The 14,222-nt window shown below is 40.8% G+C and overlaps 2 protein-coding genes across 2 annotated transcripts; both read left to right on the forward strand.

Annotated features, from left to right (window-relative positions):
* Window positions 1-14: 14 nt before the first annotated feature.
* On the forward strand, window positions 15-14,218 carry LOC128444815 (tetratricopeptide repeat protein 21B). Its single transcript, XM_053427471.1, has 3 exons — window positions 15-5,987; window positions 13,739-13,849; window positions 13,987-14,218. Exon 1 carries the CDS (start codon window positions 769-771, stop codon window positions 4,735-4,737), a length of 3,969 nt encoding a protein of 1,322 aa, XP_053283446.1. The 5' UTR covers window positions 15-768; the 3' UTR covers window positions 4,738-5,987; window positions 13,739-13,849; window positions 13,987-14,218.
* On the forward strand, window positions 6,652-10,954 carry LOC128444820 (uncharacterized). Its single transcript, XM_053427478.1, has 12 exons — window positions 6,652-6,995; window positions 7,105-7,225; window positions 7,745-7,825; window positions 7,941-8,342; window positions 8,418-8,519; window positions 8,628-8,860; window positions 8,956-9,134; window positions 9,573-9,666; window positions 9,840-9,926; window positions 10,190-10,248; window positions 10,416-10,620; window positions 10,837-10,954. The coding sequence occupies exons 1-11, from the start codon at window positions 6,909-6,911 to the stop codon at window positions 10,612-10,614; spliced, it is 1,644 nt and encodes a 547-aa protein (XP_053283453.1). The 5' UTR covers window positions 6,652-6,908; the 3' UTR covers window positions 10,615-10,620; window positions 10,837-10,954.
* Window positions 14,219-14,222: the final 4 nt, after the last annotated feature.

The raw sequence follows: 14,222 nt of genomic DNA on the forward strand, positions 1-14,222 counted from the left end.
CCTTAGAGGAAGTATACAAGTTGTAAGTGTCAGGGTGAAAATACATTCTCAGTTGGTTTTCTTCAGAAGCATAAATCAACGAAGCAGGTATCTTAAATATGTGAACATAAAAGGAACTCTACCTGTATGTTCATGTTTCAGGAAAGTAAGACAAAATTGGCTTTACTAACTGTTTTAAACTCTATTTGAATAACCTGCGGTGTTGTATATAAGACTGGATACAAAGATGGGCCACACCTCACCATCTTGCCTTAGGACACCTCGGCATGTGGACAAGGGAGGACTGGGATTGAAACACTAACGGTGTGGCCGTTAGTGTTGGTGACGGTATACAAGATAATTAATTAATTAATGTTTATTGTTTAAAATAACAATTTTTTAGACTTTACACAAAAACTTTAACACAGATATTCAAGATTTGTGTAAATAATGTGAAATAGAGAAAAAAAACACAGTCTTATTGCTTCAGTACCACAGTGGGCTTTTATGTATTTATCTACAAAATGAGCCACAAGTGTGAAGTAAAGGGGATTACAAAAGAATTAAGGTTTTCAAGAAAATTTTAGAAAGACCTTTAATTAAACTTAAAATTTCCATTGTTCTAGTTCCAAGCAATTTTCAATGGCTAGCATGGTGACTTTAACCTATGAAGATCATAGGCATCAAAAGCTTTAAAGAAAAAGCAGATGCTTGACGTTAGTTGCCTTTTCCAATAAACCGAACAAGGAAAATCTGACTGCATTTTACCAGACAACTAGTTGTTCGAAGATGTCCAAGTCAGAGGCTGAAGAGACAATGTTGGCTTTGATTGAGCTCTATTGCTATGGAAAGTATTTCAATCACGCTGTAAATGCAGCAGAAGATGCTCAGAGGAAGTTTGGCAATGACCCCATCTACAGTTTTTTCCAAGCATATGGTTCCATTATGCAAGACCAAACTCAAGAAGCTTCTGTGGAGTTGGAGTCATTAAGAGATAGTCAAGATGTATCTCTCTGCACAGTTATAGCGCTTGCCTATGCTGAGAGAAAAAAGACTAACCCAGACAGGGAAGTCGTTCGAGCACTTAATGCAAAGATCAAACATGATCGTAAAAGTGCGTCCCCCAAGAGTCTTTATTATGCTGGACTGTTTCTTTGGCTATATGGGCGAAATGATAAGGCAAAAGAGTACGTAGAGAAAATGATCAAACTCTCCAATGGCTCTAGAGAGGGGATCATCCTTAAAGCCTGGATAGATGTGACATCTGGTAAAGATGACTATGCCAGGAAAGCTGGAACATACTTTGATGAGGCACTGAAAGAGAAAGCAGATGTTTTTGCCCTGATGGGGAAGGCACAATACCATGAATATCTTCAGAACTACTCTGGAGCATTAGAAATGGTCAACCAGGTCATTAAGAGTTCCCCTGGGTTTGTGCCTGCGCTCATCAAGAAGATGAAACTGCTGCTCAGCCTTCAAGACTGGGATCAAGCCATAAAGGTAGCGCGCAGGCTTTTAGAGAAGGATAGAAATAACCTGGAGGCAGTACTGATGTTAGCTCTGCATTCTTTATGTAAAGATGGAGATATAACTGAGTCAGTGAAACGGCTTTCAACCCTAATCAAAAACTTGGATTATCTGGAACCCCACAACCCTGAGCTAATCTACAGAATGTCTCTTGCCTTCACTCGTGTTTGTGGACGAAATGAGAAAGTGATTGAGCAAACGTTCAGGATGGTGGAAAGAGCCTTCTCTGTGGATTCCAGGGACTCGTATTTAGCCACAGAGCTGGGCTACCAGATGGTCCTTCGGGGAAGTATAAAGGAGGCTATGAAGTGGTACAATATTGCCATGGCTTTGGATAAGACCAGTGTTTCTGCTGTGACTGGCATAATTCATTGCCAGCTGATCGAGGGCCACCTTGAGGCTGCAAAACAACAATTGGCATTTCTCGCAGAGAATCAACAATCTATTGAAAAATCAGGAGAGCTACTGTACCTACGGGCTTTACTGGCAGTGAAAACGTGCAGACCACAGGAAGAGGTTACCAATCTGCTGGATGAGGCAGTGGACAAACACCTCTCCAAACTGCAAGGTGTGCCTCTGGGAGTAGAGTACTTGGAGAAGCTCAACCCAGACTTCCTTTTGGAGATAGTCAAAGTGTATCTTGCACTTTGTCCTGCTAAGCCTCCGGCCCAGGGCCAAACTCTCGCTCCTCAACTCCAGCAATGTGACAAATTGTTGGATACTGTTGTCAAGATTGTGCCAGGTCTCCACCAAGGGGTCTTCCTGTTAGCCAAAGTCAGATATCTCGCTGGCGACACTGACACTGCTCAGAGGATTCTCCATCGTTGCTTGGAAAAGTGCCCCTCTCATGCAGAAGCTCATCTACTAATGGCACAGATCCATCTGTTGCAGGGTAACTTCACATTGTGTTCCCAGTCTATTGAACCCTGCCTCAACCATAAATTTGAGATTCGAGAACATCTCTTGTACCACCTGATCATGGCTAAGTGTCAGAAGAAAATGGGCAAACTGACAGAGGCTATTCAAACATTGCAGATGGCCATGAGTCTCCCAGGTGTTCAAACAGCTGGATCCTTGTTCAAGTCCAAGAGGAAGAAGATTGAGCTGAGCATTTCTGACTGTGTCTCTGTCTTCTTGGAGTTGGCTGAGGCCCTGAGGCTCAAGGGAATGACGCATGAAGCAGTAAAGGTGATACAAGATGCCCTCATTGAGTTCTCTGGGACCCCTGAGAAGCCACGTGTCATTATTGCAGATGCAGACATGGCCCTTTTCCGTGGTGACTCTGAGATGGCGCTTAGTATGCTTAGAAGCATTTGTCCCAAGCAGCCCTACTACATCCAAGCAAATGAGAAAATGGCAGATATATATCTGAACCACAGAAATGATCCAAAATTGTATACAAGCTGTTATAAAGAAATGGCGAGGAAGATGCCCAGCTGTCAAACTTTTATCTTGCTAGGTGATGCCTATATGACGATTCAAGAACAAGAGAAAGCCATACAAATGTATGACCTTGTTCTGAAGAAAAACCCAGAATATGGTGGTTTAGTTGGCAAAATTGGAAAAGCACTGGGTGAGACTCATAACTATGCCAAGGCAATAACTTACTATGAAGTTGTGTTGAAAACTAAGCAACAGAGCTTCCTACGCTATGACCTGGCTGTGCTGCTGTTAAGGGTGAAAAAGTACAAGGACTGTGAGAGGGTATTGCGTGAAGCGCTGGACCATCAACCAATGAATGAAGTTAAGGAACTCAACGAGTATTGCCAATATCTTCTCCTATTGGCAAATGTCCAGAACAAGGTTGACAAAAATGAGGAAGCTTTACTTTGCCTAAAAAGAGCCCGGGATGTGCAGGGAAAGGTACTTACTAGGGTGCAGTCAGAGCAGCCTCACACTGTCCCAATGCAGAAGCAGTTTGCTGGAGAGATCTGCGCTGAGATCGCTCAACACTACAAACGACTGGGGTTTTATAAAACTGCAGTCAAATTCTACAAGGAAGCTCTTGTGTATTGTGAGACTGATTGCAAGGTGTTGCTGGACTTGGCTCGGTTGCACCTCACTCTGGATGAAGTTGATGCGTGCCAGGCGCAATGCTGCCTCATTCTGAAGAATGACCAGTTTAATGTGGACGCAACTATGATGATGGCTGACACCATGTTAAGGAAGCAGGACTATGAACAGGCTGTTTCCCAATGTCAAAAACTTGTAAAGGGGAAACCAGACAACTACCAAAGTCTGTCATGTCTTATCGACGTGTTGAGGAGGGCTGGGAAGTTGGAAGAAGTGCCCAGATTTCTTGATATGGCAGAAAAAAAATCTTCCACGACTGAGTTTGACCCTGGGTTGAACTACTGCAAGGGACTTTATCTTTGGTATACAGGAGAACTTAATGATGCCCTACACCATTTTAATAAAGCTCGGACAGACAACGATTGGGGTCAACACGCTATGTACAACATGGCGGAAATTTACCTTAACCCTGACTATGACCCCATGGGAGAACAGATGGTTGGGAATCTAGATAGTGAAATGAAGAACTCCACAAAGAAGCAGGAAGTACAGCTCCTTGCTATAAGAACAGCTAGGAAACTGCTGAAGGAGTTAAAGCCTAAGACACCATGCGGACACCTACAGCTCCGCATCCTGGAGAACTACTGCCTTCTGGCAACCAAAAAGAAGGCCAACATGGAAATAGCCCTCAAAGATTTCATGGAGATTGCCAAAAAGGAGAAAGACAACGTCCCAGCACTGTTGGCCGTAGCGACTGCTCATATGATGCTCAAAGATCATCTGCGGGCCAGGAACCAGCTCAAACCCTTAGCTCAGATGAAGTGGAGCCTAGTTGATGCCGATGAGTTTGAAAAGAGCTGGTTGCTCCTGGCAGACATCTATATCCATTCAGGGAGGTATGACTTGGCGAGGGACCTGCTGAAGAGATGCCTCAAGCATAACAAGTCATGCAGTAAAGCTTATGAATATCTGGGCTATATGATGGAAAAAGATGGAAAATTCCATGATGCAGCACAAAACTATGAACTGGCTTGGAAATATGGGATTCAGACTAGCCCATCTATTGGATACAAGCTTGCTCTCAACTACTTAAAGGCAAAGAGGCATGACAATGCCATACATGTGTGTCATAAGGTTCTGGCCGCTCATCCAAATTATACAAAAATTAGAGAGGACATCCTGGACAAAACTGATACTTCTCTGAGATTTAAGAGTTAGGCCTGTGTCTGTTTCTCAGTCATCATCATCAGTTTAACCCTTACATACTGTTTGGGTCAAATTTGTCCCGATGAGACATTTGACAGCAGTAAAAATACCCTAAATATCTTCTTTTAACCTGAAACTTGTATATATTCATTATACTTTTCGTAGAGGTGATATAAATGTTTGTACATTGAGGTTGTTCCAGGTAAAAAAACGTAATTGGATTAATACGGTTTTAATGTTTGTTATAAATAACAATAAATCCCAACAGTTCCTGTTTCTTGCAATTCTCGCTTTCAATAAAATATGTTCAAAACTTTATGGCTGTACAGATTGTATGTCTTAGGTAAAACAGGACATGATAATGTGAGATGTTTTTCAAAAAAAATAATGCTGAAACATTAATAAGGATTAATCATCCATTTATTAATGTCAGGCTATTTATACCTGCGCTGGAGATGGACATTTCAGCTACTTTTAATCTCAGTTTCCCCGGTGCCTTGATATCGCAAACAAAGTAAAAAATGTAGCGTGTTTTCCAAGCTTTCTACTTCTGCTTCTTTAACTGCTTTTAATTCAAATTTTAACACAGGATATGCAGGAAAGCTAAAGCTAACACGGACAAAATGCTTGTAAGTTTTTTAAGTTCCCTGCTCCGCGTGTTGTGTTTGTCCCTGCGCAGTGATGTCGGCTGTCTGTGTTGTTAACTGTCGACTTCTCACCGAAGCGAAGCCTCGGGGTTGTGTTGTTGACGCGTAGCAGCCGCAGCACATGGGGCTACGTGAAGTTAGCTAACGTAGCTGCTTGAGACACAGGAGGCGTCTATTTGCTGAAACACAGCGGTACCAAAGGCGTGTGCGACAGAGGGGGCCAAGAAGCAGTCCGCACCCGAAGCTTTTAGACAAGACCCTCCTGTGTTTTAACCGGATGATTTACTTCTTTTACTAACACTTATATTCGTTTTGGGAAAGGGAGAAAATACAGTGTGTGCTCATCTGTGACTTGTCATCATTGCTTCAACATGAGTTGAAAAACAAAACCAATGACCTCTTACCTCGAGAGGAAGAAGTAGTCATCTTTATAAACCGTATATAACGTGAGACAGGACAAAAGTACTTGGTACATTACAAATACACTAAAAACCACTGTTATACTTTTATCTGACCAACCGGGTCTGGATGTCCTGACAACTGTTAAGTGTCCTCTGATTTGTATTTGTCGTTGACTTCAGTTAAACTCCTACTTTATGGATGTGAAGTGTCCAGGTGAGTAATGACAGACTAGATTCAGGTCAACATGGTCTCACGAAACGGTTCGTAAGATATCGTACTAAAGATGCAATGTACAAATATCCGTACAGATATGACGAAATGCTCCAAACGACCAGTGCGCCTGCGCAGACCTCTGCCGTGCTCTCGCTCTGCGGTGCTCTGATAAAGCAACATGGCGGAGATTGCTGTATTCTTTTTTGGAAAACGCTATGTTTAAGCAATGTTTCTTAATAAAAATGTGTTTTGAAGATATTTATGGCGAGATATGTGTGTTTCAGTTTCAATATTTTCATTCAGTGACCTTCTACGATGTTTGGTTTGTTCGTTATTCCGAAGAGTTTCTGTCGTATCTAAGAGGGTTGCTATGGACGCTTTTGTCGCTCCTTGCCGTCAAACCGGAACACTTTGTAAATTGCCCCCGTTACGTTACTATCTTTTCATATAGTGCAAGGCATCGGTAGAAGAAGGACACACAAGATGTGTATTTAATCAGGACAAAATGCCTTTTTATTTTCCTCGCCCCGTAAATTCCTCGCTCTACAGCACATAACCACGTCCGTAACAAGAGCCGTGCGCCGGAAGTTGCGTCATTCTCCTTCGCCCCCCCCCCCCCCCCCCCCCCACACTGCCTCGCGCCGGATGTTGATTCATTCTTCTCCTTCACCTACCGCACCTTACCTGTCCCTTGCTCCTACTCCGACCTCAACCAAGTCCTTTATAGATAAAAAAAAACGGCTCTTTTAAGAGCCAACATCTGTCCTTTGTCCTCTCTCTTTGTGTGAGACAGTGTGTCTCATTTGTTTGTATGTGTTTGTGTGTGGTTTTTATTTGTCTGTCTCCCTGTAAGACCTGTTACCCCAATTTCAGTGGCATACTAAGTCTCTGGTAAGTAGTTTCGTGGCTTGTTTAGGCAATATGTCATCACTACAGGATGCAGAGGCTCATCTTGAAGAGATGGAGAAGGCAGCACTATCTATGATCAAGGAGCTCAACGCAACTCTGGTATTGTAACACTTTCGATACACTTTCCATTTTCCTGTTTTCATTAAAGGATTTGCTATGCCAGTCTATATGGTTTTATTTTCTTTAATTCGATTTTTGTCCTTCTTAGTCACCTAAGAAAAAGAGAAAATCAAAACCAAAACCAAAACCTTTTATTCGATGGAGGAAACGGGACAAAGACGGCAACATTGTTGCCCAAAGACGCAAGTCCCCCTCATCAAACTCATGTGGTTAGTTCAATACTCGAATTTGCATGCTGCACAAACTATTCGCTGAGAGAAAATTGCTGGTGATTGTTGTGAAATATTGCACAATAACAAAGGTATGCCATAATTAAGCAGAGTATCTTCTAACGCAAACAGAAGTGTTTACATCTCAATACAACCTAAACATCCTCTCCTCACTCTTCAACAAATGCGACCAAGGGCCACACTTTGGCTTGGTATGAAATACTGAAACATTGTATTTATTTTTTTATCAGGGACCATTCACATTAACAAACACATTTTAACTCCGCTATTTCCAAGAGTAACATTAATATACTGTACTGTGAACTCTGCCATAATGTCTGTCTATGTTTTGTTGTCATATACTATGACAACTGAAATAGTAACCTGACCAAACCTATAAATAGCAAAGAGATCCACAGACAAGGGCAGTTCCATTGAGAACTAATAAGATTAGTAGTGATTGACATTAAAACTGCAATGAAATGTTGGCATACTTCACATTAAACTTTCTCTTCTTAGCGAAACGGGTCAGATCATCCACTCCCAGTGTTCCTGAGGGGGTTTCTGCACAGATGCCCGATGACCAAGAGGAAGGACTTGGTAAGTGACGATAGTTTCTATATTTATATTTCTGTGCCATGTTTGATTGGCAAACAAATTTGATGGCCCAGCCCATACTTTTCCTTATATACACCATTTTCTCTTCCTGAAACAGAGAATGCACTAAAAGAACTTGAGAGTCTTCTCAGTGTTTCACACGATGACACCGATGTCGTTATTGATGCCAGCACACCAACAACAGCCAGCGACTGGAAGACTCGAAACATCTTCTCGTCAGAGAGATGGAAGGAAGCCAGACAACAGCTTGTGGACAATATGCTCAGAGCAAACTGCATCAAACCACAGCTCTGTCAGAGATGCTTAAAGAAGGACGCCACAATCAGATGCGCTGAATGCATGCCCATGCAATACTACTGCTGTGATTGTGACATTAGCCATCATCAGTCCCAAGCACTTCACAATCGGGCATCCAGGATTCATGGCTTCCACAAGCCACTGCCGCCAACAGTTGTGGTGAAAGATGATGCTGACGGGCACTATTCTCATCACATATGTGGTAAATAAATATATTTTCTTTTCTTTTTAAAAACACAAATCTATTTATTTATGTTTTTAATCTCTTTTCCCTTAGTAAGAATATTGCCAATGGAAATGCCAGACCATATTTGTGAATGCCCTCCAGAGAGTCTAAATGTTGTTCCAGGGAGACCTATAGTCTTCATAAACATGAAAGGTAACTCAATAGCATGAACATTCCATACTGTCAGACAAGTTTAGGCTTTTGAGCACCTTTTCTTTATATTCTTATCAGAGAATATAACAAGTTTTGTTTTTTACCAAGGGCGATATGATCTGAACCTCCCAGAGCTGCGGTGTGGAAGCTGCTGTGCTAGCTGGAAACCAGAGCTCAAAGATGTACAAGTTAGCGGCTACTGGCCGGCCACAATAAATTTTTACACACTTTATGATGTAGCCATATTTCAAGGGTTCAAGGAAATGAAGCTGGTTGCTCCAGGGAATTCTCGCTTGAGCTTTATGAGAATGCTCGATGCACAAACAACAGAGTGTGGCAGGGTGGGTTGGCATATATTATATGTTTACAATATTTATCAATGTCTCCTTATAATTCTGCATACGTATAACTTAAATTGTAATGGATATTTCAACAGACTGGTAAAGTGTGTTCTGACACATTCTACAAGAGCTTCATGGAGTGGGTGATAAGCTCTTACGAGGTGAACAAATTGTGTTCGGAGCAGCCGTTCATCTGCCCAGCCTGTTGTCCACAAATGCTGGCTGTGTCCGTCGATGGAAACAGGAAGCACTACCGCTTCAAAAAGGATGGGTGGTGTGTCTATGTTTTTATGTTACATTGTCCTATCATGTCCATGTATCAGCTCTTTTTTGTTATGTCAAGAGTGTTTGTGTAAATTCTTAAGCAATGCACACTGTTATAGTGGGAGCCAAACAAAAAAAAAAACACTTGAGGGATTCTTAACACATTCAACCTGTTGTGCTCAAGTGACGGAACCTTCTATTTGCATTTAAATTGTTAATGTTAACATATTTTATTTCAATGCCTACAAATAATGAGCTTGTGGGTATCTATCAAGATACTCATAGATCCACATGTGGTTGAAAATCTGTGTTTTCCTCAGATTAGGATTTCCCACAGCTGGGACTCCCAAATATAGATTACGTGACTGCTGAAGCAGCAGCCGCAATATTTATGTATATTTGTGTATTTATGTTAAAATGATCATATATTGCTATGTATGTTCTCTAGTACTGATGAAGCAGGTTACTTTGAGGGTGTGCTTCTCTGCAAAGATGATGAGGTGGCAGCCTTTGTGGAAGACATCCAAAGGAGGACCAAGCATGTAAGAGTGTATGTTTTTAATCACATAATTTGTCATTGTACTTTGTATACTGCAAGCCCAATTTTATTTTAGATGAGTACTACCATTTGCAAAAGTATATCCTGCAAAATTACACCCAAAATTTTCATAAATTAATTTAAATGACTTCTGTGACGATGTTTTGTCATTTTTAGGTGCCAGGAAAGGGGGTTTGTGGCAGGTCTCAGCTGAATGCAGCCAAAGAGACGAGTAAGAGGAGTAGCTCCAGCCTTGATGAGCAGGTATGTGTTGTAAGAGATTTCTCTTGGAATTACTATTTACCATACTAAGTCCCTAATAAACATGCTAATTCTGTTACAAACTTATGTAGATGGTATCAGACTTAATCTATATTATATTAAGATGTATGTCATTTTTGTGTGCGCAGTTTTATTTTGTTCCTCAGTAACATTGTTTTTTTTAGCAATTTCTTTGCTGGAAGGGTAGATAACTTTTCTACTGTGCAGATAAATTATGTGAAATTAAGTGTACCATTGTTCGACAGGGTATAGAAGTAGCTGTGTGCCGACATGGGATTATTCTTCGTGCTCTGAATATGTTCAGGCAAGTTTGATAACCCTCTTACTAACATCTATTCCAAAAAGGTTTCACCCTTTCAGAACATATACTTGCTAACACCATAAACTCATCTATTAATCGTAAACCTAACTTCTGTCTTTTTGTCAGTTTATTATGTATTGTTGACATAATGCTGTGATGCAATCCTACAGGGGTGAGATCTTCGCTTATCCCATGTTCCTGCAGAAGGAAGTCTCTGCCATCAGTCCTCCAACCTTCTTTTGCATGGACGTTATTTGCAAATATTGGCCTTACATCAGCAGAATTTGTGAAGCCTACCCTGAATATCATCACCTCACTACCATGAAACCCTTTCTGTCTGTGCTTCATGCTAAAGCACACGGTATGTAGTGTGAGGTAATTTTAGACATCAATTTCATTTTCATTTGTTAAATTACTTGTGGGGTTAACTAATATGCATGTAAACCACCTCAGGTTAAAGCTTAAACTACACACTTTATTCTTATTATTATTATCTATATTTAAATGTGCTGGATCACAGAGCCAAAACAACAGCGAATGTTTCTCTGGCCTTCTACTAATGGGATGCACGGTATCATCCTAAAATGATAGATAAAATGGGGAGGAGGAAATCAGGATGGAGCTGGTTCCACCTTGGGAGAGGAGGTGGAAATGGTCAACTCCTTCCTCTCCAGGACTGCCATAAACACCAAGTTTATGGGAAAAGGAGGTTGGTTGCAGTTTCTGACTTATCTAATATAATATTTGCACATCAAGGCTAATCATTCAATAGCATTACACGACAATTAGCATAATTAAGAGTGTATCATTGATTGTATTGAAAAAAAAATCTGTTTGTTACAGCCCGCACAGACATGCTGACTGTCCAGATCATGGACTGGCACAAAAGGAAGGTGAAAAACATGTGCAATACCTTATGCTCCAGATTTCATAAGGTAATTGTCATTTATTTTTTAAAAGGCCACATTGCAATCTCAGTGAGGAATAGATAATATTTGTATTCTCTATTTTCCCCACAGACACAAAGGGATCTTCAGAGGGAGAGGCAGAGCCTAGAGGCTATCAAGGAGGACCTGTCTTTGAATGATGAGACTGTGCAGCAGTGGGTCACAGATGTACAGGATTGGGCTGAACATGGTAGGTGTCTTAATATCTCCGTGTTCAAATAAGATCAGAAAACATACTTGGTAAGATTGCATTACACAATGTACATCAAATTACAGTATTGCTTTGTGTTGTTCAGATTCACCAGCTGGCAGCAGTGATTCTCTCCTGGAAGTGAGGAGAAGAATTGAGGAGAATTCACTGGGCCTGAGACAACGTAGAGCCCGTCTCTACAGTCATACAGGTACACACATTGTGGGATACATTAAATCTTTAAAAAATGTTTTAACAATGAAATATTTCATTGTACCGCAGACACCAACTCAGGACGCTCTGTGATTCGCAGCCGCATGTGGAGGGAAAGGAACCAGCTTGAGGTCCACTCAAGCGGTTCGCTGTAATGCTAGGTTACGTTTTTCAAGGAGCTCCAGGACGCTCACTCATTCCATCACAAAGTACACGTCCACGGCATGCGACAATGGTCCCGGTTTGGGAGTTTTAAACTGCGGTTGCCTTATATGTGAGAGCCGGACTATGGTGGCAGAGGGAAGCGTCCATAGCAACAATAAAATAAATCCGTTAAAAGTAAACTAACAACAAAAGATCATACAAACCATCTGAAAAAAGATTATGAAAATAATCCTAAAATGCGCTGCTTCAAAGTTGATCAAACACACTTATAAACGATGAAAATATTTAATTTACCATAAAGAATAAAGTGATTATCCGCCATGTATTTTGTTGCCACGGAGAGAGCAGCGCATAAGGCACCTGTCCCCAGCCGCCTGACTCACGATTAAGTCGAATTCATACGAATTTTTGCGGATGTTCTTTAGTAACATTTCAAACGAAATTTTGATGAGACCAGCCTGTTCAGGTCATAACACATAATCTGAACTCCAAAGATTCTCCTGACATTCTGTTGAGGCGCTGTGTGTGTGTGTGAATGAAAATGTCCGACTGAGAGCCTCCAGACTTTTTACATGTGGCTCCCTTTTAGAAAGCCCGCAGAAAGTCAGGAGGAGCTGATGTGAATACACAGAAGGAGCTCCTCCGCAAGTGAGGAATGTTACAAATTATTTAAGGATGAAAAAACGGAGGGATAAAAGTAGAAGCAGCAGCAGAATTTAAACATGACATCCTGCGTTTTCCTGCTGAACCACCCGTCGTCACCTGAACACTCCAGAGATTTCTGTGTTATCGTGAATTTGTCTGAGCGGAGAATCTCCTTTGGGAAAGGCAAACTGTGGAGAAAGTCTGAACCCAATTCTCCCGACATCCTCTGGAGGCCATGTCTTAAAAGCATCTATACAGTACATTACTCACAAGACTAGTCTCATTGTAGGTCAGATACAGTGTTAAGTCGCACAGTGACTCATTTACCTGTCATTGTTATCCACAGATTTAACCCTTCTGTAGATAACATTGAGGCTACATCCATACTACTATGTTTTTAATTTGAATATGGCTTTTTTCAAACTAAAACAATATCCGTCCATGACCCCTCACATACACTGGGCATGCACATGCTGTGGAAACAGGAAGGCAAGCGCATCCCTCTGGACAAGGGAGTTGTTGCAGATTGCTCCAATTATAGCTTGTATCCTACGCATGTAAGCACTCGTATCATTCTAAATTGCAGAATTTAACTACACAGACTGACAGCTGTTAGCAAAGACAACTTTGACAACTACACCTATAATTAATTAATTGATTATCCATGTTTTGGTCTACACTGGTAAACAAGGATAATGCTTGTTGTTTTCTTCCGAACATCTACCAAACATCTCACTTTCTGTCCCTCTATACTAAAACACGGCCCCAGAGTTTTCAAACAAAAAATGGGCCCAGCAGCGTTTCCAAACTTCGCAGTTTTGTTGGCTCTAAAGCTACGGAGTAGAGTGGACGGCTGGTGTTTCTGTAGAATAGTTTTTCTAATGAAAACGTAGCATTATGTACATAAGTACTCAAGTTCTTTTTTTTTAAATTTAACAACAAATTTACAATGTTCTACTTTTCAGAAAGAAATATTGCACTTTTTACACCACTGCACCACTGCAAGATTCTGACAGCTCTACACTTCAAGCAGCTGAATTTTAGTTTTAAAAGATACGATGAGTTTCATTTAAGACAATACAATTATGTGATATGACCTTTTTTCATCATATTTACTTTTATCAACTTTAAACTTCTCAGATGGTACATGTGTATTATTGCAAGACACAAAGAGGTAAAATTATGTTTCATGAAAATTAAACTTAAAATGTTTGTAGTATTTATAGTCTTTGGAGCCCTCACATATATCTTGCGACCCTTAAGAGGGGGGCTATTACCTAGCACTTATATGTTTAATCTATTGTTCGCAGTTTTAACCCAGTATTTTTTGCAGGCTGCTACAAGATCACCACTGTGTTCAGCCATGCACAGACGGTGGTTCTCTGTGTGGGATGCTCAACTGTGTTGTGCCAGCCAAAAGGAGGAAAGGCCAGACTGACAGAGGGTAAAACATCCTAATTCCAATGTACAGATAGAGCTGTTTACTTTGTTAAAAGTCACAATCAACAGACAGTTTACTGACATATCCCCTGTGTTGTAAACTAGAAGGCTTACTAACTCATGTTCATTTTTGTTTTACAGGTTGCTCTTTCAGGAGGAAGCAACATTAAAAAGGGATTGCCTCCTCAATCCTCCATGTCTGTAATTCAGCCGTGGCGTTGATAACATTTTCCATTGATTACAATGTAGTTCATTCAATAATGATACTGTCACTGTACAAATGTTCAACTTTTAAGAAGACTTTCTAAACTTGCTAGCAGTTTTTTTTAATACGAAATGAGAGATCTCAATAAATAAAACTGTTATAAAAAACCTAA

Source organism: Pleuronectes platessa, chromosome 7, assembly GCF_947347685.1.
Source record: "Pleuronectes platessa chromosome 7, fPlePla1.1, whole genome shotgun sequence".
In the NCBI taxonomy this organism is placed as follows: domain Eukaryota; kingdom Metazoa; phylum Chordata; class Actinopteri; order Pleuronectiformes; family Pleuronectidae; genus Pleuronectes; species Pleuronectes platessa.

Coding starts and splice junctions, on each gene's coding strand:
- LOC128444815 (XM_053427471.1), top strand. CDS start 769: ATGTCCAAGTCAGAGGCTGAAGAGACAATGTTGGCTTTGATTGAGCTC.
- LOC128444820 (XM_053427478.1), top strand. CDS start 6,909: ATGTCATCACTACAGGATGCAGAGGCTCATCTTGAAGAGATGGAGAAG. Junction 6,996..7,104: donor AGGAGCTCAACGCAACTCTG/GTATTGTAACAC, acceptor TGTCCTTCTTAG/TCACCTAAGAAAAAGAGAAA. Junction 9,135..9,572: donor CGCTTCAAAAAGGATGGGTG/GTGTGTCTATGT, acceptor TATGTTCTCTAG/TACTGATGAAGCAGGTTACT.